Raw genomic sequence first — 26,942 nt, forward strand, 5'->3', positions numbered from 1 at the left:
GTTTTTTCTATTTACAGTCACTGAAAGATTAATTGATGCTGTCAGTAATCTGAACTGAGTATATTTTCCTAACAATGTTCAATCATTCCTCTAGGAAGTCTCCTCCTTAGTTATTTTGTGTTTAACAGTGTTTTTTTTTTCCTTAATGGAATTATTGACAGAGTTACTAAGTGACCTGTCTGTCACTTTTGTTTCAAACACAGACAAAGCCAATTGACAGAGCAATATAAAACATGATGTCTTTGTTTTTGTTTTTCTTTCCCATGTAAAAGTACTCCATGGGACCAGAGGTCATTTGTTTTTTCTCTGCTTCTATCCGATAATTTTCATCACATTGGTGTCTTAAGAAGGCATGTGTCAAGAATGTCTGTTTTCAATATAGAAAAATATGGAACAAGGAAAATAATCATAAAAAGTTATTGCATGTGGACATCACGTTTATTTTTCGTGACTTATATTTCCTTAGATTGATGCACCTCAAATAATTAATATTCCGGCAATTAAAAATAAATGAAGATACACTCCCTTGCAAAATGCTAGAGGCTCATTCTTTAGCTTCCAGCTGTCCCAACGTGCAATAGCATCTCATTCCGTCATATGGTTTTGTTTTATTGTAGGTTTATGTCAGAGTCCACATACACACGCACACGGACACACTCACAAAAAACAACATATTCCGAGATGACACTAAGCACGGGAACAAATATTTATTTAGCAGCATATCTATAAGCGCAGGTTTTTCATTTTCCCATGGTGAGAATGTAAGGGGCGGACCCTGCAGTGCCCTCTGGCAGGGACTGCAGTTTATATGTTAATACTACAGCTTTGGAACCAGTCTCAGGAGTTGGACGCAGTTGGAGCCCGAAAGCGCGTTTAAAAAGCGCACCTCGCAGGAGAGTCCGAACAAAGCAGCGCGTCGCGACTGAGAGAAAGAACAAAAGTCTGACTGACTTGTTACGGCGGACTGTGCGCGCCTGCGTCGCTTTTGTGCCTTTTGAAAATAATAGTATAGATTTCATACTTTATTGTCGTGTGCATCGAATATTAATATAATTTTTTAACAGTCAAGAGGAGAAAATACTGCGAGTGAGTTTCCGGTAAAAAGGATCTCTTTGTGGCTAAAGAAGTGAAGGATTTTAACTTAAAAGAGGGATCAACTTCAGACGCAACATAACCAGGTGAGTCTATGGCTTTTATGTTATTGGATTTATTTTGCTCTAAACTTGAAAAGTAAAGTAACTAAATCAACCGAATTATTATTATTATTATGACTGTTAGTTTTGCGCTGTCAATTAACGATTTAATTGGAAATATTTTTAACTGTAAAAGTAATAGGTTTGAGTTCCAGTGCGTCTGCATTTTTTTATATTAGTTTTATTTCGTGCCATAATTTAAACATATTTCTAAATTGGTGTAGAACTACATGTTCCAGTACACTGCGTATGAATGGATGAAAATGCGGTTTGTGCAGATTTGTTTTTGTTCTTTCAAGGTAAACCAAATCAACATTTATGTCGAGGTTTATGTTATAAAAAAAAAAACTTCATAGTTTTTAACAAAACTATCAGTGTCCAGCAGCAGAGATGAAAATTGTGTTGTTGTTGTTTTTTTCAATCTATATTCAAAGAACTGTCTTATGCACTTTACTGTAATCTGGCATGTTGTGCAAGTGTCTGGAGGGGAAAGTTGACCTGCGATGATCTGAGCTGTGCAGGATCAACCCGAAGGCTGCTTGAGCTCTGCACGCCTCAGGAGTTATGTGGGGGTTTGACTCAGAGAACATGGCAGGGATTCTTTCACTTGGCTGCCTGGACTGATAAGTTATGTTAGTTGCTCCAATTTGACCTCTCTTGACAAGCGCAATTATGGCTTCTGCAGATTCTCCTGGAGTAACCCAGAATAGCTTCAAATGGTCTGGGCTGCTTATAGTGATTTGGATAAAATAAATAAATAAATAATTTGTACAACGGTGTGGATTTAGGTTTCTTCGTCAAAAACAACCAATGCTTTTTTCTTTTTCTTTTTTTTTTTTTTTTTCAATGAGGTTTGTGAAAATCTTGCTGTTAAGAAAAGTACTACATCTGAGAGCATCACCTCTCAGAAACATTATTTATCTTTTAAGGTAATTTTGAAGCTTTCCTTTGAAAACTTAAAAAAATATAACATTTGATTTGTTTTTCTGTTTTTTTTTTTCCCGTGATTGTTCCTTTTATACTGTCATGCTTCAGAAGTAATCTAACACAGTATGGATGGAAGATTTGTTCAGCACTCCAATATGCCAGTAGGTTGAATTACAGGCACAAAGTTCATCCACTGACATTTGCAACTCTGTGCTCAGAGATGTGGCACCTTTTGTGGGTTCAATAAATTCCCAGAGTGGCAGCTCCTTTTCGGCATCTGAATAATTGATACATCAAACTTAGGGCTTACAAAGGAGGCAATTTAATCTCCTGATTTTTTAATGAGCTGTCTGGGATCTGGGAGAGGAAAGACAAAGTGTAATGGAAGAGGGAGCGGCGCAAAAGTGAAGAGAACTTTTAACAGCTTACAGAAAACCACATTTTCTTGGGATACAAATGTTTGCGATGAAATACTAAAATAAATAATATTTTATAGTAAATGATAAATATACCTTGGATCACTGTGCTCAGAAATGATTTCAGCCTTTGAGTAATATCGGCAGTGTCAAAGTTCAGGATTATAAAATCATTTCTGGCCCATAGTTTGAGTGAGTGAGTTCTGGAAAATTTGACTCTGACTCATCCAAATGCCGAGTTTCCGGTTACTTGAGTCACAATTTGCACAACAGCCAAAGTGGCAGTAAAGAAAATTGTACATTTGTAATATGCTTGCTGGCGAAAAAAAGTGCAAAAGCAAACTGAATATGAATAATTTTAATTTTGATGATTAGCAATGACACAATTTGCCTACCCTTGCCTTCCACTGGAGTATCCATTAGTATGTATATACTTAAATTATATATATATATATTATATATATATATATATATATATATATATATATATATATATATATATATATATATATATATATATATATATATATATATATTTGAATAACACTAATAGTATTGTGTATTCTCATGACATTTTGACCTTAAGAATGCTTGGAATTCAAAAAATAATTTTGATTTATACATGAGCTAGAAATGCAATATTGCCTGCTGGAATGTTTAGACGCACCAAATGGTATTGTCCTCAGCGTGATTCAGAGCCACAAGCAGCTCAGCGGCCAAATATGGTTCTATTTTTCTTTATTGAGCTGCAAGGGAGGACCGCCCATTGCTCAGATACGAACATGTTCTGTGTGTCCTCTTCACACGGGAGCTGTAAATACAGGCGGCACATGACACTATCTTAAAGAAAGATCTCAGCACCAAATATGACAAAAGCCTTTCGAGGTTCTGAGGTTCGTGTTGCGCCTCCAAGAGATGACAGTAAATTTCCTGAAGATAAACACGCCTGAGTTATTGATCCGGGGCCAAATGGAGCTTAAGGTGTTGTGAACGCAAAGCATTTGTGGGATTTGGTTTCCATGTTGCATGATAGATTGTTTCATTTAGCCAGTCATCTTAAAGTTTATGAGTAAGCACCACACCACTCTGAACACAGTCTGGAGCCAAATTACACATCTTTGTTGCATCTGTTTAGGATTTAGTGTCACTAGTTAACTGAGTCAGAAGAAAACGATATAAACCTTTTTTTCTCAGCAAAAATGAGTCAGAAATATTTATTTTTTTAAAGTCTGAACATAAATATTGCCTCATTTGCGGCCATTTGCTAACATTTACATCACAGGAGATTGAAACAACTCTCACGTATTCGTATCAGAAAATATTAAGATGCACACACAATACTTTGTAAGCGTATTGTGTACACCTTCTTCCGTGTGACTCAGACACTTTGTTTGGCTTATTTTATGGGTTTCTTTCAACATCAGCTTTTCCCAAAAAGTCAGGTTTGTGGGGTGCCCAACTAATAGCTGTTTTTGCCTAGACTGTCACATCTAAGTTCAGGATCCCTGCAGCCCCTTTGGAGTTACTGCATGCCTTTTAGCTGTGTGTGATTCATTCTGTCATTGTGCAGCTATGACTGTAGATGAATATTCTTATTTTGGCACATTTGCAGTTGATTTAGCCTCTTGCCTATCAGATGATGGATTGAACAGCATCAGCTGATGCGTTAAAATCTTGGGATGTTGTTCTGACTTAAACTTCCCTATAAGTTTGTTCCAGGGATGTTTGTTGTATTCCTTGGTCTTCTCAAAGTAGTTTTTTTCTATATTTTCTCCCATTACGCCTCTACAGAACAGCTGAATTTATATATTCATTCAGAGATAAAATTTCACAGGAGTGAATTCTTTTTAGCAATTAGGCAACTTCTATAGGTAACTGATAACATTTATTTTTTTAGTATAAAGAAGACTGAGTACAAATGCACAGCACACTAGATTTTTATGAAAAGACCTAGTCGTTGGCAAAATAATATTTCTCTTTCACTTAAAAGTTGTGCACTACTTTGGTATATTATGTCCTTTAAGTTTGTTGTTTTGATTAACAAATATGTGGAAACAGCTTTATCAATGTGTTGCCTTGGTTAACCTTGCACAAACAGAAATGGGTTCAAAGCACTTTTGCATTTTATAAGGTGCATTAACTTCTTGGGAGTTTCTATTAAAGAATTTAGGTAAGATTTACATCATCCAATAAATAGCAAATAAACCTCTGAAAATAATCCAGTTTGTCGTTTACAAGACTCTTTTGTTTTTGATTCAAAAGAAAAAAATGTGCCAATGACAGCTGTTCTTGTTTGCGGCTTTGAGGGTTTTTATATTTATTCTTGTGACTGGCAAAAGTAATCAAAACCTTTGAACATTTTTCATATTTTTTTATGTCATATTCACAACCTTTAATGCATTGAACTGGGATTTTATGTAACAGATCTAAGAAAAAATATTTTCTCCAGGTTTTACTATGATGTGTTAGAGACTTTGATTTATGTTACACCGATTATTTTGCATCTTGGGCAAAAAGTTATGTTTTGGTCTCGGGTAGCCGGAACATCTTCTTCCATTTGTTTGTTGCATCCTCTCTGTGACGTTTCAAAAAACTGAGGCAGTTTTTTGGGGAAAAGAAAATCTGAAATCAAAACCATGTATAATTTGTCGTTCACCCTACAATAATCAATTACTTTGACTTGATTCACCAAAAATCAAAGCATTTACACTTGATGAAGTTTTGTTGTGTGACAAAATGTGAAAAAGTTCAAGGGCATAAAAACTTTGCACGACATTGTGAAAAGGCAATATATTTAGCAATCCCAGAAGATACAAAAAAGTTTTTAAAAAGATTAAAATATGTCAGTATTCTTTCTGTGATTTGCTGTATCTGTATTTTCCACATAAAATCCATTCTAAGTTTTTTTTTTTTTTTCTCCAGTTCCTTTTTTGCTCATTAAGGACCGCATCAAACGAAAGTTCAACCAGACATCGGAAGAAAAACCTGTATCCGTGTTTTGTCAGCTTGCACACCATTATTTGCCTCCATCTCCGAAGCAGCACGCATACTTAAACGACAGCAAATCTGGCTCCAGCAGGGAACTTTAAGATTTTTTAAAGCTCCTCATAAACTTCATGGGTTGACCCACAAGCACTCCACCACGCCTCCTCCTCATCCCCTGCTCTAACTCTTTTAGCTTCCCACCGCCTCCATCTGTTTACGCCACCGCTAACATGATGACTTGTTTTGCCTCGTACTTGCCTGGACGTGTAATCGCAGCGTCACATTTTACATCTCCAACTTGTGGATATATCAGGCAGTAGAGTGAAAAATTCAGAGAGAGACCTGGGGACGGAGAGGCAAACAGAAGGAGAGGAAGGAGAGCAGCACTGCGTGTTGAGAAGAGGGTCCACCAGTACCTGCAGCAGAAGGATCCACCTGCCCCAAAGAGGAAGGGGGAACCCCCCCCTTACCTGATCCATCTGGTTGCAAGGGGGGGGCCTTGCATAGCCTGGAAGGCAGCAGGGACTATGCAGCTGAGAGTGGTGGCGCTGGCAATGATCATTCTCAGCTCCATGGGTCACAGTGACGTTCTCAAGCTCTCTGAGGCGAGACGGCAGAGAAGGGGTAAGTTGTAACGCTTTAGTTTGTTTTATTGGTTTCCGTCTCCTTCCTCTGCACCAATGCTCCCTTTCATTTCTGTGGTCTGACTTACTGCGGTGGACATCTTATAAACATTTAACGAGCAAAGTAACAATAACATTTTGTTTATTTTCCCTTGATTCTTATTTGTTTTTCCAAGGCGGGTTATGTCGGGTTCAGAGTTTCCCCCCGGAATGGATCATCTTTCTGGCTCTTTTAAGATTATGCCTCTCTCAGTTTATGTAAAACTTTTATGGGTATTAAAGTTGTTTATAGAAGTTTTTTTTGATGGATTCCCTCTCAAAGCCATTGCTCATTTTGTGTCTGGCTGTGTGGGCACATAACAGAGTGAGTACCTGACAGCTCTAAGCTCTCTCTTGGACCAGGCAGCCAGTATTATTGTAAGCATTTTTCTGACCTCACGCAACTACAAAGACGGGGCGCCCGGATCGACTTGCAGCATATCTCTCTGCACTGGTGTTTCTGTCAGCTTTGAAATAATTCTTCCTTTACACACAAGGAGCTTTCAGTGGATGCCAAGCTCGCCCAACTCCTCAAAGCCAGAATACATATAATACCAAGACCAGCACCAGTAACAGATGTGGTGCTAATATAAGCACGCAAACTGGGAGGGAGAGTCAGAATTAATCCTGTGATGAAAACAGAAGATATGGAGCAACTAATAATACTCAGGAGGTTCCCTCCGGAGTGGCGCAGCCAGCTCACGGTTTCCCTCTCAAAATACAAGAGGGAAACCGTTAAATGTTTTTTCATGAAATGTTTTTAATTTAAACGTCTCATTTCAATAGATCTTATCTTCAAGGTGACCACATTTGCCTTCTTCAGCAAAAGAGAAATATTGCTTTTTTAGCCATAGTTGAATTCAAGGATCAAACAAAAACAAAAATAACATAATCAGGAAAATCTTTTGAAAAAAACTGCTCAAAACATTCCATCTCACGTGTGAATTATGGTTGAAACCAGATTTTGTCTTGGGCATTTAATTTATTTTCCCTCACCCTCTAACATTTAATTGGAAAGAGAATGCTTTGTTATCTTTAAATTCAAAAATTACCTTTTAAACTGTATGACTGAGTGTTGAAGTTTTTTTTTCAACAATCTTCTTGTAATAGTTTGCTGGAAGTTTGACTGAATTCTGTGGACATAACTAAGTTAGATTTGCAGGCCACCTTAATCTAATATACAAACTTCCTTTGTGACCTCTCTAAAACATACTTTGTTGTCTTTAAGTCAATTTGTAACTAATTTGATTGCATGCTTTATGTCACTTTTCATTTGACGGAGACAAATGAAACACTTGCCTCAGGAATTGAGAAGTTTCTTCAATATTTCCTCATATTCCCACTTGGGATGTGTGACATGGTATACAATCACATCCAATAGTGATGGGTGGCACAAATGATAAATGTCACAATATGTGTATATAACCTGCTTGTACTTCAGTGGAAGGATAATTCATCAGTGCAGTAAGTAGGCTACACAATATCTTGGTTTTATCCAAACATTGAACACACCAGTCTGATGCTCCTCGCTCTTCTTTTCACTCATGTTAGTGAATCTGTAATACAAGCACAAGACCACACTGCTAAAGACTAGATAACCCTCCATAGGGAAGAGACTTTAAGGTCAAAATAGGTAAAGTGATTAAATTGAGTTTAATTTAAACTTGAACCAGAGAATTGACATTTTTGCACCTGCCTTTTAGCAAGCTCCTCCCTTGCTGCTTCCAACTTGCTCTGTTTTGATGGCAGCCGATCACATAATCAACAAGTATTACTGTGGTTAGCTTATAGAATACAAATCTCTTTCATAGGCCCAACTTTTATCGTTTCTACATTGTCTCGTATGTAATGCTTGTAGTCCTGTATCAGTTTTGTTGTGAATAATGACTCTTACCAATTCACTTCTACTGCTTCTACTTGTCGTGTTCGTAGACAAATTTAACACCAAACCATGACCAGCCTCCTCTTTCCTCAACTATCATGGATGGACTTCCCTTTGATGTTGTGGAGGTATACAATTGTCTTCCTTGATATCTAGGACGGCTTGTTTTCCACAATGTCACATCAGAAAGACAGTTTTTACCGATAGCACAATTTGTAACAGAGACTAACTAGAACTTTTACTGCTCACTGCTGCTTACCATTCTTCAGCCATGGAGAAATCTGTTCCTGGAAGAAACCTTTTAGCTGCTTAGGACTTCCCTCTTTATCTCTAGTCTCCAGGAGGGAGCGCAGCAGATTGATTGCTGTGCACATGAACGTTGAGCTGAAAGAGAACAGAACAGTAAATCAACTCAGATGACATTTTTATTTTTTTTACCCAAGAACACTGCTAGTAAAGGATATGCACTTTAGCACACATTTTCTAGAAATGATTTAGGTTACTGCTACTGTGTACGTTGTCTTCTATTTTTTGTTGTTTTGGATTGAGGGATATGATTCACGATGAAGCATGGGATGAAGAAAGTGTGTGTTGCGTCTTTAAATAGGGTTTGTTTTCTTGCAAGTTTGGACGTATGTCAAATTAGTATGTTTACACCTGCTGTATTTTTTTTTTTTTTCTAAACCAATTACACATCAATCAGAAATGTTTGTTTACAAACTCTAGATTTTACTGAGTTGACTGGTAGTCACAATTTTGGTTTGTTTTCCCACAGTAAACTCTTTTTGCGCTCTCCATCAATCCAGTCTTGAAATAAACAAATAGTAGCAGCTTAAACAAGTGTGCTTAAATATTTAGTCAATTTTCATTTAGATTCTGGACCCCTCTTCAAAGCTACAATCCTGACTTATCTGCAAAATCAGTCAAATTTACTTTAGATATAGTGTGTAGATAATAAAACAACAGCTTTAAATTTGCTTTTAATCAAGCTAGCAAAAAAACAAAACAAAAAAACAAACAAAAAACAACTGGATTTACCTCTGATAAAATCACAGTCAGCCTAAGGCTACTAATCAGCTTTCTTTTGAATATTCCCATTTGCATTCTTTTATTTTGTTTGCTTTTTTAAATTTCAAATTTGTCTTAATATATTCCTTTACAGGAGATTATTTAAGTAATCTCCTTTACAGCTGCAGCAAAACAACTGAGATCCATGTGGATGATGATGTTGATTTAGAGCTGCTTTAGCAATGTCGTTTACTAATGGTTATAGTTTGGCAATGACAGCAGAGGAAGTGAAAGAAGTCATTCGTTCACTCCAAGTGTGTTGGGAAATAAAAGTCGGAGCAAGAGGAATGTTTTAGACATTTTATTGGTGATAAAAATGCCAATCGGCTCGGCACTTTTCTCTTTGTAGTTGGGGATCTTTGTTTACAGTGCAGAACATTTCTGTCAAGCTTCATAGCTTCCTGATGCTGTTGCATTATGGTCATCATGTGCATCATGCCCAAATGTTAGGGATTGGATAAATTCAGATCCAGTTGTTTAAAATTTCAACCGAGTTCTTGCCTCCTTTTTATTTTCCATAGTTTGATGTTTTTTGACCCAAATAAAGAGTGGAAAGTACCCAACTTTAATCCTGTGGACTCTAATAATGCTGGCATTGTGATAACAATCGGGGGAGTCTAACACAAAAACACAGAAGCTCCCTGGTCTCATCAATCCCATGTGGACAAATACCATATTTTTAACTGTCTGTAGGCTCATTATGCCTGTTCCGTCCTCTTTGTTTATTCTCATGTTTCCACAGTTAGTACTGAGGGACCACCATCCTGCCCCAAAGGCTGTGACCGATGCTCTGAGTATAATGGCTGCATTAAATGCAATCCAAAGCTCTTCATCTTCCTGGAGCGCAATGACATCCGTCAGATAGGAGTGTGCCTCCCCTCGTGTCCTGTGGGATACTTTGGCATGCGGAATCCAGAAGGCAACAACCGATGCACACGTGAGTAGTACTTTCAAAAAATTTATTAAAAACCTGTCATATCCTGCTCATGTGGGCATTTAGTGGTTTATATAAGATTTCAGTGCAAGTTTAGGCTAAGTTGCATCTCTTGTATGTGCAGATATCTCAATAGAAACTATATTCATTTATTTTGAATAACTTAGGCAGACATAGAAGGTAAATGCGTATTTTAATTCTCTATTTCTTTAGTTTTATGTTGCCAGTTTCATTTATGTTATGCAACCCACATATAAGCATATAAACACCACCTAGACAAAGATATGTTAAAAAAAAATAAAATACATTTTGTTCTTACTATAAGATGCAAGATGAAGCAGAAGTCTTTTCCCCATAACTACCATCTTTACTGTACATTGCAGTACAGAACCCTCATCCAGTTTTAATTTTGGAAAGAAAGTCACAGTATAAATGCTATTTTCACATTTTTATTGTGTTTTTTACTTTCAGTCCACTTTGCGTGCTTATTGCTGAAAACATTAGTATTAATGTTTTCAGAATAATAGAAAGTTTAGCAGACTCCACATGTGTGTCAGACAGAAAGGGCTTTCCTTTGGCATGCCTCCCAAACAACCATTTGGGATGTAAATAGCTTATAATGGCTGTTATATAGATGTTGTGCCCCACTTTGCAGCACTTTGCTAACATTAAGCTGTAAAGATGATTTTTTATTATTATTATTATTATTATTTTCAAACTTCTTAACCCTCTCTGGGTGGGGTGACCTCATCCAACCTTGTCTGTCATAGTTCCAGTTTCCATTTGCAGTCATTTATTTAGTAGCTACTTTAAATAATTGTTAGATTTAAAGTTGGATTTTCCTAAGCCTTGTAGTGAGTTATGTTACTGCAATAAAGTAGTAATTTATATTAAGGCTATTGTCCCTGTACAAGGAATGAAAAAAAAAAGTAATGTGTTTAAACTAACCAATTATTAAATGAAGTTAAAATATTTAATCCAGTAAAATAAGGCAAAGATTCTATCCTTTCAAACATACTTTAAAATAGTCTGGAGGATGCTGCAATTTTTCAGTGTTAGTCATGTTTGTAATGACAAATATTTGTGACTGAGTAAGATGTTCTGTGATAATGTGTTACACAAAGGCAATGTACAGTAAGCACAGTTAAACAATTGATTGTGAAAGTGCTTTTACATTGCTGCTTTTCCATTTGAAAATACTGGCATAAATACATATTGCAGCTATAAATGTGCAAATCTGCAGGAATGTATGGATTTAAATACTCCTCTGCTCATGGTTAAAAGGGCAGCTGCACTCTCACTACTTAATAAACTTCAATTTTTCCTCTCATGGCATTGGCTCGAGTGCTTTTAGGTGAAGAGTGCCAGGAGCTTTGTCTGATGTTTGTTTTCACAAATGTGTGGGTAGAAATAAGCATTGGACTAAAAATCCCAATGAAAAGACTTTTAAGAGTTTGTTTTGCAGTATTTGTCTGTTTTTCAGTTGGCTCTGATCTGCAGGTTTTATGTCAGGCCAGGAGGTTTGTTGTTTTCTCACTATAGCAATGCTTTGAATAATATGCAGTCATATACAGTGGCTGGTTTGGATTATGAGTACAACCATAAGCAAAGTTGGTTTCCTAATTATGCATGTTAAATCATAAAAGAATGAGATAAATACTACTTTGAGCTACTTTTATGTCGGTGGATTTTGCCTCCAAATGAATAATAGACTATACTTTACACATCAAGTTAGATTATGTTTGTTAAATAAGTTAATATAATGTCATAATGGTTTGCAGACAAAACAAAACTCCATAAAACACATTCTTTTTGTTGTTTTGTTTCAATTTTGTAGCTCAAATGGTTAAATTTATCCTTTACATTCTTTTCAGGGACATTTAGTGGTAAACTGGGGTTATTATCCAATCATCTGGCTTTTTACATGTCATCTTTAAATGTAACATTAGTGACATTAATCTTAAATTGTCACGCTACAATGATTGTTTATCCCAAATTTAGGTGTCAAGGCTTGACAATAGCAAAAATGAAGCTCATTAAGATCTCACCGAGGGATCAGTTCTCATTTTGGCATCACAGCAGCTGCAGAAAATGTAGACTGTATTAAAAAATACATTTTTATCTTTGTTTTAGAAAGATGTTATCTAATGGAACTTTATAAAGTCCTTCATAATAGCTTACTTAACTTTTTTTTCTATCTAATGTACCTACTCACATTTATTTTATGAGTAGCATTGAAAAGTTAGTTAAATTATTCAAAAGAGGATTTTTTTTTCTATAATGGGACTTATCCTTCCCACAACAATGCACAACAATGATCACTACACTGCCACCACCGTGTTTCACTATTGATATGAGCTTCCTTGTCTGAAATGCCATTAGTTTTAGCAAGATGTAGTGGGAAACACACCCACAGAATGTTTCATTAAATCATAAACACTGTATTACTTTTTTAAATCTTTTAACCAAGGTGCTATTTAAGTGATTTCTTGATTCAACAAGTCAGACAGGAAGGTCTGAGTGTCTGCAGGTGTCAAGTGAAATTGAATTAAAAAAAAATATTAAACCACAGTTCATTTATTATTTAAAAAATGACACAATTACAGTTTACCATTAGATCAGATTGTGTTGGGTAAAGTACATGAAATTAACATTTGAAAATCACTCTCGTATTTATGTATATATGCTTGACAAAACACATGCATATGATGACCCAAAATGGATGAAACTTTGACATATTTTCTGGAGTTTGGACAATGCTTTAGCAGAACGCTTTGAGATCATGAAGATATTTCTATTTTAAAGACTTTAATATAGCTACACAAGAGAGGGAAGTGTGTTAAGGGTCAAATTCGAAGTACTTGTGGTCACCCCTGTGTTGGAATGGTTTTCAAGTCTGAGATATTGAGAAATCACCTCTTGTGAAATCTGCTTAAACAGATTCTGGCAGTGTTTATTTAAACTAGTTTAAAAAACAAAACAAAAAAAAAATAAATGTAAAAATCAGCCCTGTGTTGGATGTGTTTTTAAAAGGCAACTGTGGCTACTCTGAAACAATAAAATCCTGTGCATTTTACGAGTACCAATAAATCTCAGAGAAACCAAAAATCAATTTTTTTTGTATTTTGTCTTAAAGCTTGAAATGTTTAGAATATTTCATCATCTGTGTTTGGAACTGAAAACATCCCAAAACTGATTGCTTTGAAATTGTCTTTCTTTGTATGTTTTCAGAGTGTAAAATTGACAATTGTGAAGCATGCTTCAGTCGCAACTTTTGCACAAAATGCAAGGAGGGCTTGTATTCACATAGTGGCCGATGTTATGTCAGCTGCCCTCCAGGCAAGCACACCGCCAACAACACCATGGATTGTGACGGTGAGTGAACGTTTATATTTTTTTTTGCGTAAAACTTACAAAACAACATTGCCACTTCATCTTACTTGGATGAAAAATGTGAAGAGAAAATGTTATGCATTTCTTCTCTAGCCATTGTTTGAGACAATGTCGACTCTCTAAATTCCTTTTTTAGTGCCTCAAGCACGTACAGTCAAAAGACTTCAAATGCCAAACTTTTTGGCATTGTGAAAGTAGTCATACACTTTAAACCTTTTCACCTTTGACACATTACAACTACAAACGTAAAAGTATTTTTAATTATATTTTTATGTAATTGTTAAATATTTTAAATTTTTTATTTTACAAAGAATTCTCCGAAAAGTGTGTAATGCATTTCTATTCAACCTACCAACAATAAATACTTTGTAGAGCCACATTCACTGCAGTTACACCTGCAGGCCTGTTGGGTACCTCTCTTCCAGCTTTGTACGACCAGAAACTGTAACTTTGATTTTTCTTCTTTTCAAGTTTAGTCAGATTAGATGATAAGAGTATGTGAATTGGAATAAGTTTTTAATACCTGCCACAGATTCTCAGTTACATTTTGGTTCTGAACAAACCAATGTGTTGTAGTTCTTGCTGTATGTTCTGCAAGAAGGCAAGCCTCTGCTTCAACCTAAAAGCTCTTCATTCAGGATTTCAGTAGAAACAGTTAAATTGTGATCTTTATGGCAAAGGTTGTGAATACTTACTGTGATTTTCTGGTTTTCAATTTTTAGGAAATCCCCAAAACTTTTTTCCACATACTCATAGTGGGGCATTTGTGTGTGGAATTTTGAGGAAAGAGAAAATGTCAAACATTGTGAATACTTTCTCGAAGTCTGAAGTCTGTTTATATAACTTGGCAAAATGTTAAAATGATCCAAAGATCTGAATACTTTTGCAACGCACTGTATTACTAAGTTAAACTGGCTCTGCTCCTAACCATAATTGTCACATGCAGAGTCTGCTTAAAGACAACACATTTTCAGTTTCTTAGCAACTACCCAAACCTGTTGCTCCCCTGCTATAAATCCATTCACAAATCACAAATTGTTTTCAGATGTGCAGACTCCCTAAGCTCATTATCCTAAGTCAAACCTACTGAGGTGTGAAAAGCTCAGAAAATATGACGCGAATGTGAGATGCTGAAGATTTGAACCCTTCACTCAGCCCCTAAGTTTTTTGAACATATATGTGTACATGTATTTATATATATTTTTGTCTCAGGTCTTCATGCTTCAGAGTGTGAACTAGGAGAGTGGAGCCAATGGAGTTCCTGCATGAAGAAGAACAAGACATGTGGATTTAAGAAGGGCTCACAAACCCGGGTTCGTTCACCCCTTCCCCAGATTCACAGTGTGGACACGTCCCCTGCTTATGTGCCCTCACAGACCTGTGCTCCAGAGACAGAAAGGAGAAAGTGTGTTGTGACCAAGATGCCTTGTCCAAGAGGTAAAAAACACAATCAAAAAAGCTGATTCACAAATGAGAGTTTTTTTTCCCCCCTTAAACATATGAGCAAGTGAAAGTCAAAATATTTCTTTAAAAAGGCATCCCATCACTTTTTAAAAGGTTAGCACACTCACAAGAGTGTTTTTGACTTGCAACATGTTGTTTGGGCTTGGTTTGGCAGCAGGCACGGAAGGTTACAGAATCTCCTGAGCTTAGCACATATAAACAATAAACTCAATCTACCAGTTGAGCAGATGAAGGGTGGACATTACGCACTGCTGAGCTGGACAGGGATCTGAAAAACTAGAGAAAGGGCTGTTTGTTTCTGAAGACCACTGAAGCGAGAAGCTTTCATGGCTGCACATAACCGCTTGCTGTCCAGCAGGTTAACAGTCATTCTCACAGTTTAGTGACCGTTTATGTTTTATTAGTAACTCTGTACTTTGTTAACTGCTAAGGCTATCAAATAATAACTCTGGCAAAAAGCAAAAGTAAATTGAATATAAAGTTGGAGAAAAATGCAGTGTTTGTTTAATTGAGAAACAGCTGGATCACACCTGGATTTAGGTTCAGACTTGACGAGGCTATTAATAAATTCCCACTCCAAGACTTGTGTTCATCAGATCTTCCCCCTGCTGCCAAATATGTTGGATCTTAAGGTCATATTTTGATGATGCATAGTGTCTTATCAGTCTACTAAATATTTCCCTAAAGGTTGTCAAGATTTTTTTTTTCTTGAGAAAATGTGTGAAGGTTTTTGTATTATTTTTGATCAATAGTGGATTTTGCCAAGGGTTTCAAATGTGTCCAGTGTTCTTCTTTCTGTTGGACTACAAACATTTAATGTGATGTGATTTTAGTAAAAATAGTATTTCAATCATTTCTAGGATTCACTACCATTCATATCTCGCACTCTGGAAATCTCTGCCGGAGTCTCAGAGCCCTGCATTTCTTATGAGTTACTGATAAATGTCCTTCTTTCTCGTTTGTTCTTACATTTCTTTAGATTAGGACATGAAGAGTTGTTTTTTGAGAGTTTAACTTAGCTCATGGTGTCAATGAGTAGGTGCATATTTAAGTTACATATTGATCGTATCAGTAGTCTAGCCACTGAATTTGAAAGCAGCTTTCCGAAAAATGCTATTCACAGTTTATAAATCATTTAACAAAGGGGAGAATTACTTTGTCACACAGGGTCCAATTGGTTTTGAAAGCATTTTCCCCTAAAAAAACAAAAAACAAAACCTGAGCTTATTTGTGGAACAGTTTTTGTATTCCTGGGGCTTTCACCTGTCAAAATGTTTTTTAAAATCTTTTTTGAAGATTAAAAAAAAAAAGTGTAACAATAAAAGCAAAATGGAAAAATCTGTAAAGGTCAAATACGTATTTGCTGTACTTTGGTACCTGCTGCACCTACTTATTTAATTTCATTGGATTAGATCTCTTCAATTGTAATAGGATTAATGTTAATTTTAAGTTATTAGCAAATCACTTTCTCTTTAAATGCCCCCATATGTCAGTTTCTTTTACACAATGCATCAATTTTCACAATGGCTAGAACAGTAAAGTTAGTTACAAAGGCAAGCGGAACTTTAAATGGGGAGTATTTAAAGTCTTTATTGGACGGTGGCACGCTTAGGGGATTTCGGCCACAGCAGCAATGTTGGCTAACAACATTTGCACAGTGCTGGCAGCAGTACAGATGTTTCAACATGTAACAGATGGCCTGCCCCGATACACTGTATGTGAGTAAACACGGGGAGGGCTTGCGTATTATGTTACCGTTCTCTAAACTTGGAAAGTTCTTCTCGGGTTCTGGATCTAAACAACAGAACATGATCTGACAGTGTCCCGTACAGATCTCCTCGGATGAAGGATTGTAGTTGCTCATCGAAGAGCTGCCTATTCACTGACTTTTGACTACGAGGTATCAAACATCAGAAGCAAATTCACTCTTGCCACCTCTGCTCGGAAAAACCTTCAGCTTTGAGTTCAAAAGAATACTTAGTGGTGAAAAATTGTAAACTCTTTCTAAACTTTATGCAAAGCTATTTTATAATTCAGAAAATACGAACGTTAGAAGAGGTTTCATATGACACATCTCAAGTCCTAGAAGCTTTGTGGATTATGTAATAACCAATTGTTAAAGTTAAGAAGCCTTTTTTCTCTGCCTCATCTTGCTAAACCTCTGCTAAAATGTAGTGGAACGATTTTTATTGGCTGGATAATTCATAGGTGATGGCACTGTGACTCCAATGAACAAGTTCATGTGGGTAAAAGAGCGCAGCTGTGGATTCATCTGTGGGAGTTGGCTGGCAGGCGGGCTATATAAAACACAGGGGGCAGATCTTGTATAACATTAGTGATTTAGTGGCCTGCAGATCTCACGCGTTGTGTTGATTTGGCTATGATTTTTTTCCCCCCACTGTTTCCTGAAGCTCAATGAAAAAAAAAAAAAAAAAGTCTCACGCGAAAGGATTTGCTGCATGTGTTATTGCATTTGTCAAGCAAAACTGTTTAGCTTGGATGGAGAGTAGGTGCAATCAGAGCTGTCATAAACTGATGGAGTCCCCGTCTCTCGGCTCCATCAGTGATTTGTTAGAGAACTAATTAAGTCCTTACACAGTGAGTGCGTCTGCTAGTGTTTTTGAAACATTTTCGAGGACTCTTCAAACATGCTCCACTCTTGCTCATCATGTTTAATTTCAGCTGTTCATGCTTAGTTTTAAGGGCTTGTTAAAATAGTGAGCATAAAAACTCAGTTTATAGATGCAACGTTATTGAAATTAAAGACACTAATGATTCACATTCTTTACGGAATCTTGCAAAATGCCAGTCAGTTCACCAAATGAGTGTTTAATTGTGTTTATTTTTAACAAATCAATTATAGTTGGAAAAAGAGTGATTCTTCTAGGTTTTAGTTGTAAGTATGCCGACAACTATGTTTTTCTGGGTCAGAGGAAGGAATACAGATGTCTTAGGTTTTGTGACCATGATTTGAATGCTCACTTTGCCATTAAAGTGTTTAACCGATTCTGTTTTCTGTGTAAGAGTTACAAATAAATGATAATTTTTTTTACTGTTGTAAATAAATAAACATTTTATAATAATATTTTATTAAATTATTTTTTCACATATAAACATTTATTTACATTACAAAATCATATAAAAAAATAGCCCAAAGTTGCTCAGTTGTGTCTCTATGGGTCAATATAAATCTACAAAAAATATGGGACAAAAACATCTGTAAATAAAACCCAGTCAAATTGAATGATGGCATTTATGCTTTACAAGACAAAGCATATATCAACGGTCATTTCTATACACCTGAAAACATAAGCATGTGCATTATTTCCCAAGTTTTTTTAAAATTATTATTAAAGGTTCAAAGTAAATACATGACTGAAGTCTCCAATTTAGTACTTGAGAAAAAAAAACAAAAAAATATTGATTTGCTAATGAATGCTAAAAAATGTTGTCCCTCATTTCAGAAAGTCAATGTCACAATATGCATTCAGTGACATTTTCACTGTGTGCAATGAACCAAAAACACAAAGGAGTTTCATTTTGTGAAACGAGTGGAAAACAAATTATGAACTTGTACATATATTTTTACTTTTATTAATTTTTTTTAAATGTACTTGTAGATTTTGTGGTGTTAGCACTCAGAACTCAGAACAATCAAACCTGATTCAATGACTGTTAGACATTAATGTCTATTTCCACTTTGTGGCTGCTATTCAAGTTGTCACTGGCCTTCACTAGGCCCTTGACATTTGTCTCATTAAGTGATTTTAAGTGACTTGTAAAACAGGAAATTGCTACTTCACTGTCCAAAGTGCTCTTATAAACCTTTAAAATGGTCAGCTTATCCCACTTCCCAACTGATGGTGTCTGAAAATTAACTATAGTGTGGGAAGTCTGTTATTTAGGCTGTGATTATGCCCTTAAAATCTGTGACAGGTGTGTACAAGAGCTAAAGCAGAGAGTAGGGCGTGCACGGTTTGAGAGTATGTCAAGTGGGACAGAGGAGTGAGTAGCTGTTGAAATTTAAATTAAACAGACCAAGAGACCACTGCCAGATCAGTCCCATGTGCTACAGGACAGCTGGGCTTTGAGTTCACTGCTAATGTTGATCCGTTGCTATAAAAGTTCTGGCTTGTTGATGTTATAGAGATGATAGTTTTAATTTTCTGTGACTGTCGGCAAATATACAGCATTCAGAGTTGGCTTTCTTCCTGCAGGATTGAGATTGTACAGTAGTGGAACTCAGTTGTAGAGACGGTCGTTGCTGCAAATAAGCTGTTAATCTAAGAAGTAGGTCCTTATTTTAATTACAAATGAACAGGCCCCTGGTTAGAAGTGATGCAATATTTTGAGCCAACTAAAATATATTTTTTATAAGATTCAGTTGCACTAGTCTACTAATCTAAAATGAAAGTGAGACCACTTTATCTTCAGCAATTCAGTTCTTAGGGAGGACTTAAATATTTACAATAATTGAACAATCCAACAAAGCATGTCATATCTTTTTTAGATTTAGGCAGATAATTATTGTAGTAAGTGTTGCTTTAGCAACAGACACTACAGCAGCTCCCAAACTTTAAAGACGTTTTCCATCTTTAAAGTGGAATGTTGCTGGTGTTTATTTCCTGAGAATGTGAATAATTTGTCCAAACCATTAAAACGTAGAAGCAAACATAGTTGTTGTTACAAACATGGCTGTTGTTACATTGAGTTGGATCATAATCAAAAATGTTTCCTGCACATATTCATTCAGAGCCATTTCAGGTCTGAAATGGCTCAAAAACTACTTTCATCCAAGTCCTTTCAAATTATTCTTGATAGTTCATATGCCTTGTCATAATAAGCTCTTATGCCTTTCAGCTGGTGTCCGAGAATTTGCCCAAAATGTATACTGTCAAGCTCTAGGAAACCCAAACTGAACTAAAACTGCCACTGCCAATATGTACTATATTAACTGGCAGAGGGAAGTATCAGTCTATGGATGTCATAATAGAGTTGCCTATATTGGCCTTGGACATCTAATTACATAGTAATGGAACTTTTTTGTGGTGCTGCATCCTGTCATTAGGATATTTTTATTAATTGTTAATGAAAATTCATCTCCATATTGACCACTGCGACAGACTGGTGACCTGTCCAGGATGTAGCCCGCCTCTCGCCCGGAACATTAGCTGGAGATAGGCACCCCACTGAGGACAAGGGTGTAAAGAAAATGAATGGATGGATGGATATTGACTAAGCCTGGGACAAATGATTACAGAAGTTTTTCCATCTTTAAAGTGCAATACATTCTATTACTGAAGAACAAAAAGGTCTGTCAAACTGAGAAATAAAAAAATAAACAATCTGCAATAACCTGATGGCATAAATGTGAATATCAACTTTGTTGAATCACCTTTTGATTCAACTGCAGCAGTCAGTGTTCGGTAGTAAACACCTGACATAAATGCCAGGTCATCTGACTAAACTTTCAGCTCTTCTTGAAGGCTTTCTGCAGGATGTCTTTTCAAGGTTTAAAATAGATCTGAAATGATGTTTTTTTTTGACAAAATCCTGACATTTTAATAGGGTTATCTAGACTTTTGAGATCAAGTGGCCATATTGATGCATTCATTATTAGTTATTAGATCCATTCAGCAATTCATATTGTTCTTTTGACAGTAATTTCTCCACAAAACACAAGGTGATGATAATTACCTTTCAAGATTCCCTTTGAAAAGAAGAGCTATCAATAATTTTGTCTGTATCTTGTCATTTCAGACAAAAAGAATAAGAGCAACAGACAGGATGATACAAACAGGAGAGAAAATACACGTGGGAGAGGACGAGAAGGTAAAGGAGGAGGTGGAGGGGGGAAGCGGAGGAAAGGCCAAAGCAGGACCACGACTGCTTCCACCATCACAACCAGCGCTGTCACCTAAACTCTGAAGCCTGCTGGGTGAGGACAGGAGAAAAACTGAGATGGTGCCTCATCCAGCAGCACCAGAAAACACACAGAGATGAGTGGGAAAGAGTTACTGCTGCTATGCTGCATTGTAGAAGATGCAATGAGAACTGGAGGACTGCTTCAATTTAAAAAAAAAAAAGGTTTTCTGAAGCTTTTGGAAAAAAAAGAAATCCTGCGGATCTTGTATTATTCTGACAGCCTTGCTGGTTTCCAGTTGAAATCACAGTTGGATAGCGAAACCACATTGCAAATTGTGGTTTGGTTTGGTCTGTGTCATAAACTGATTGTACTAAAACTCTTGGACAGATCTTTCTTTTCAAAGTGCAGCATTAAGCAGGAAGGTTGATTCTTCATGAAGATTTTCTAAAGTCTGTATAGGCAGAGAAAGTGTATAATTTCCAGCCTGATTGTAATCACAATCTGTATTTCATTTGTTTTTGTTTTTTGGAGAGGTGTCTGATGGAGTTCCTCAAACGTCAGAGAGCATGATGTAGAGACAATGAACAGAAATAGGTTGCAGCACCAATAATTTCTGTGGGGAGTTTAAACAAAACAAAGTCACTGGAAATGAATCATGGCTGCTGAGGATCAAAAGTCATTGGTGAATACATTTGAAGGCATCTGGTACAAAACAAGTTCAGAATAACCAATCATATCCTTCATATCCATATTCTTCTGTGGCTTTTAAGCAAAAATACAATATCGTTGCTTTCTGATTGTTTTAAATGAAATATTTTATCTGAAAAAAGAATATCTGCACAACAATTAATATTTGCATGATACTAAGTAGCATTTGTGTACAAGTGCATTTGTGTGCATTTAAATCTACCTGAAGTATTCGTGTTTGCGTAGTTTATATGCATATCTGCACGGATTTCAGTGTTCGACGGATCTTTGCTGTGTGAACATGAGTAGTCAACGTTTGCACATACAGTTTGTCTTATTACTCGTCTCATAGACTGAAGGAACTAAGTCTGGAAAATAAATGGAAGGACATATAGACGCACATTAATATATAAGAACCACACTTACCATTACACTAGCCGTCAAATAAGCCCGGTCAATAACCAGAATGTAACATGGTCTGATGATTTTGCACAACTGTAATGTTTTCCTACTGCTCATATTTCAGAACAATCACATCATTTTACGTTTTCAAAAACTGACCACATAGCATACGCGGAATGCTTTTGGTCTTGAAATATCTGAAGATGTTACCTGGTACTTTATTCATTCTTTGATACTATGGATTGAGATATGTAATATGTCAAGATGTGTTTACCAGTATTAATATCATCATGTATAGCTTTTTTTCTGTGAAAGCCTGAATAAAATACAGATGACGCTGGTGACGTATCAGTCGTACACTATATGTGATTGTAATTCATGCATTTGCCTTGTAATTACTCTTTTTAGAAATAGCAAGTTTCTTGAATACAAGCCGTAGATCAAAGATGATTTTTGCTTAATACGTTTTATTTTTTTTTCAAACATTTGAACATTCAGAGGAAGGCAATGAAAGGTCAATCAATTCAATTTGAACAGCTTGCAAAGATGCTTTGAGTCTGTGAGTCAGTTGTCTCATGGCATATCAAAAGTGGAAAGTGGCTGATTTTGAAACCCTTAAGGTTAAACGATTAGAGGAGAAGATCAGTTTCACATGTAAGTATCGGTTGAGCTCCTAAAATTGTGAAAATTGAGGACGATTAATCTGTGCACCTCTGAGTGGATTTCAATTTTGATTGTGCTTTTATATTTTAATGACGAATCACATGACAAAACTACTGCTAGCTTAACTATTTGTCTTAGTGTTTTTTGTTTCTGCCCTGCCAAGTCTTATTCTTTTTTAAATTACCTTGTTTTAAGACACTAATTGTTTTGGAAGCTCTCCGAAAACCAATGCACAGGATTGTCAAAACCTAATTTAAAAGTGGGTTAGTTCTACGGTGTGAAACAATATATTTCTTTTAATTCGACATGATAAAAACAAATGACGAAGTTGTAAAGATTTTATAATTCAGATATTTTTAAGCTTCAGTTTTTGTGAATCAGGTTTTATCAAATCAGCAAAGAATGCAAGTAAAATCCTCCTGAACCTTCTGTCTCATCGGCATAATAAAAAAAAAGCCTTGTCTTGGTCAAATCTGGGTACAAACAGTCATCTTGGGAGGTGGAAGAGCTCAGATGGTGTGATAGGATGCTCGGGATCACCGGCCAAATGCTGGCGCCTGGGCAGTGGGTCATAAAAGCAGAGACAGAAATAAAAACTAATGGTGTGTCATGGCCAGATGGGAGGGGGTGTACCACGTATTGGGCCCACAACAAAACAGCCGTTTCTCATTACCCAAAGGGAAGGCAGGGAAAATGGCAAAGCATACACCGTAAATTACACATTCATCGCTCTTCCTGACCATAAATTTTTGCCTTGGCTGCACTGGACGGAGCTTTCCCTCACCTCCCACTCTCTCTCTCTGTAGTTTCTGGTCTCTTGTTCACCACTCCACAGTTTTCCAAGCAAAACGTTTTGGTAAATCCTTGGAATATCTGGGTGCCATTGATTTACCAAGGCCGCAGATGCAGAAGGATTTTGTCAAATTCTCTCCAAGACTTGGTTTGTCCATAAAAATAGTTTTATGGCCATCTTAGGTCAACAAGTTCTTGTAGACTAAGCCCCGAGTAATGTTGAATATCTACTTCAAATATTTGTTACTTCAAAGTTGGACTATTGTTTAATATGAAGAATCCTAAAAGGTTACTTAAAAACCTTGAACTTATCCTAAATGCTGCTGCAAGAGGTTTGATAAAAGATTTCTCTAATTTTAGATTCATTTCATTGGCTCCCTGACAAATCCACAGTATAATTTTACATTTTCCTTCCTGCATGTTAATAACATCATTTGTCTGATCGATCAATATGTTCCCAACGGAATAGAGAAATTGATCAGACATTTGGTGTGTTCAGTGACACAATTCTGGAGGGGAGCATTGACTGAGCTACTGCTTGTAACAAAAAAATTACTTTAAAGTGTTCTCAATGAATTTCTTATTACATTTTTGTTCTTTAAAGGCACAGCCATAGTTTCTTTTAAGAAGCACATTTCAAGCACATTTCTTTTCACAATGTGACATCGAGCCTTTTTTCTGTTTTATGTGTGCCATATGCTTGTCCTTAATTTGTTCTTTGTTATTAGCTCCACCTCATACCAAATTAAGTTGTAGCCACATAAACAAGATGTCTTTTGAGTAACAGTTGAATATGTAACAATGTCTTTAATTAGCTGAGGAATAGCCTTTAAGACTGTTAATATTAGACAAAGGATGTAGTTCTAAGATTTTTGCAAAGAGTTGTCTCTTTGCAAAAATCTTAGAACTACATCCTTTCTGATGGATCTCTATAAAGTTCCACAAACATCTTCTTCCCAAACATAAGGTAAACTCTTTATTTTATAATTAGCCCAAAAGTTCATTAAATTGAAATAAAACATGTGAAATTACAGGTGTTTGATGAAAAGAAAATTCCCATTTTATTAGTGAAAATGTCGTGTATTTGGTCTTCTAAATTAATCTGGAAATGGAGTCAAGACCCTTTGGTGACTTAAAACTTACATTTTTAGACAGCCACAAAATTTGATTTACACTGCCCCCTTTTGGATATAATTAGCATCACAAGAGGAACGTCTCCACAGACGAATGTCCAAATGTTTTTGTACATTTGGACAGAAAACACGACTTTATGGCTTAACAATAGTAATCTCTGCTATATTGAAGCATTTTAATTATTAAATATTTGTCTGTTTTGAGTAAAACAAATATCTGCCTCTATTGCATCCAAATAGATCTTGGTTTGGATGATTGTTAAACTTTTGTCAAAAAACATGAGTGATAACAGATGTTCAGTGCAATGTTGGGTCACTTTTTTGAATTGTTGGAGAAAGAAAGACCAAAAAACATGTTTTTGTTTAATGACAACCGAGAACATAGAAAAAAAATGCAATTATCATGATTCAGGGATTTGTTAAAGATCCAGTTGCAGTTAGGACTGAAGACAGCACCGGCTGGTGTAAGGATGCACTAAGAGCTGAAAACAACAGGGAATAAAGGGAGGAGTGATTGCATTATAGGAATCAGGTGGGTTATTTGAGGCAGTTTGGTATATTGGAAAGACATAAAGATATACAGCACAAAATACATGGGGGAAAAAGTTTCTGGACAGACTTTAAAATAAAATAGGAACTATGGGAAAAAAAACATAGTATTACCACTCACATCTAAACAGAAACAGATTTAAATACAAAACAGATGTACAGAAAGAACTAAATACAGAATACCAAACCAGAGCCACAAAATGAGTCCTAATGTAACATTTAAGTAACAAACATCATAGAACAAATACAAAAAAATAATATTTTCTTAGAAAATAATATGTTTGGAGTAAAAGGAGTAAACATTTCATGCTGAGAAATTATTTTTGAAACTTCATCCAACCAACAGCCTCATTTTTCATAATTAGGTTGTGTAAGGTTATTGCTCTTTTCAAGTAGTCAAAGGAAAAGTAGTTGGATTCTTCCTAGACAGATAGCCACTCTTTCGGGCACACATATAATAAATGAGACACACAACCATTCACACTTAAGGGCAAGTTGAGGGAATGACGGACCTGACATCCATTTTTTGGGACCCCGGTGAAGAACATCCCAAAAAAAAAACACACGGACAGAATTGAATTGACTGGAATTGAAACAAGCCATGTGCCTTTTAATTTTCCAACTTCTTTAACATATTAGTTTTGATCAGTTTTTTAATATTGTTGCAATAAAATAAATACCCACCAGAGGGCTCTATTGAGACATAAATGATTTTATTCCAAAATCTTAAGAAAAGCTTGAATTTTTGAAACATATTTTTAGAATTATTATTATTAACATCTGACGTCTGTTGTGTTTAATGTACAATGTATTTAAGTAGAATCAATGTGAAAGAAAATCTATTAACAAATAATTCTTTCTTCCTATAATATTTAAAGTGACCAAAATATAAATGCTTTACAGGGATGGATTTCTTGTCCCACAGTGTAATGAGACAATTGCTTTCCTTTGGTGGCTTGACTGTTATCATTGATGTGTGACTTTCATTTTCTACTTTCTACCTTTCGTTACACATTCCTTATTAGTCTGTCACAAGATTTTTTTTTAAAGCAATAACATCATTAAGCACTTGCAGTTTTACTGACAGAACATTTTAAGGACATGAAATCTTACTGGCTTACTCTAACCTACAAAATTCTCACAACTTTAAGAAACAGCTCATTTAAAAGCTTTTGTGTTTCCTTAACTTTTTTTTTTTTTAAATATTGTTTGTAATTATGTATAGATAAAGATGTATTTAATATCTCATGTTTATCTGCAGTTCTGTTAGCACTTTTGGTAAAAATGTTTTCTTTTTGTCATATGAACCAGATCACCACTTCACAATAATTTTGAGGCTATCTCTATCTTTCAGCTAAATTCATCAGACACTAAAATGCATCTGATCATCGGCAACCATTCTTCAAAGATTTTGCATACCAAACATTTTATTTCCAAAGCAACTGCTCTAACCAAGCAGTCCAACAACCAGGAGTGAGCAACTCCATGGGAACATAAATGGAAATCCATCTTGAAATTAAAAAAGAGACGCCACCGTCAAATTTCTATTTTATATTTTACCCTCAGTTCACCTCTATGTTGTAAACCCTCCAAATGCTGAGATATTTTTCTGATTGTGGACTAATGTTATTTCTACTGAAGCAGAAGCTTTTCTGTCAACAGTTTTGATTGATTTGTTTCATCTTTCACCATTTTGTCATCTGGCTTTAAACCAACAAGCATTAAACCATGAAACAGTTAGTTATACATTCTTTACATTGCTGTGCAGACTAGAGTTTGTTTCCCTCTGCTGTAAACATGCATTTCTACGATAATGTTGAAAAGCAAGCTTATTAGAAATACCAAAAGTAGTAACAGTCATGCAAAAATATTCATTTCCCTTGAACGTTTTCACATTTGGTCACTCTTAGAATGGCGCTTAGCGGC

The 26,942-nt window shown here is 35.9% G+C and overlaps 1 protein-coding gene across 1 annotated transcript; it reads left to right on the forward strand.

The window, feature by feature from the left end:
- The first annotated feature begins 852 nt into the window (after window positions 1-852).
- Window positions 853-22,241, forward strand: rspo1 (R-spondin 1). The gene is made up of 6 exons (XM_055047378.1): window positions 853-1,178; window positions 5,459-6,145; window positions 9,876-10,070; window positions 13,299-13,442; window positions 14,673-14,897; window positions 20,685-22,241. Exons 2-6 carry the CDS (start codon window positions 6,049-6,051, stop codon window positions 20,843-20,845), a joined length of 822 nt encoding a protein of 273 aa, XP_054903353.1. The 5' UTR covers window positions 853-1,178; window positions 5,459-6,048; the 3' UTR covers window positions 20,846-22,241.
- Window positions 22,242-26,942: the final 4,701 nt, after the last annotated feature.

The sequence above is a fragment of the Poeciliopsis prolifica genome, unplaced genomic scaffold, assembly GCF_027474105.1.
Source record: "Poeciliopsis prolifica strain line A6 unplaced genomic scaffold, Auburn_PproV2 SCAFFOLD025, whole genome shotgun sequence".
Lineage (NCBI taxonomy): Eukaryota > Metazoa > Chordata > Actinopteri > Cyprinodontiformes > Poeciliidae > Poeciliopsis > Poeciliopsis prolifica.

Coding starts and splice junctions, on each gene's coding strand:
- rspo1 (XM_055047378.1), top strand. CDS start 6,049: ATGCAGCTGAGAGTGGTGGCGCTGGCAATGATCATTCTCAGCTCCATG. Junction 10,071..13,298: donor AGGCAACAACCGATGCACAC/GTGAGTAGTACT, acceptor GTATGTTTTCAG/AGTGTAAAATTGACAATTGT. Junction 13,443..14,672: donor CAACACCATGGATTGTGACG/GTGAGTGAACGT, acceptor TTTTTGTCTCAG/GTCTTCATGCTTCAGAGTGT.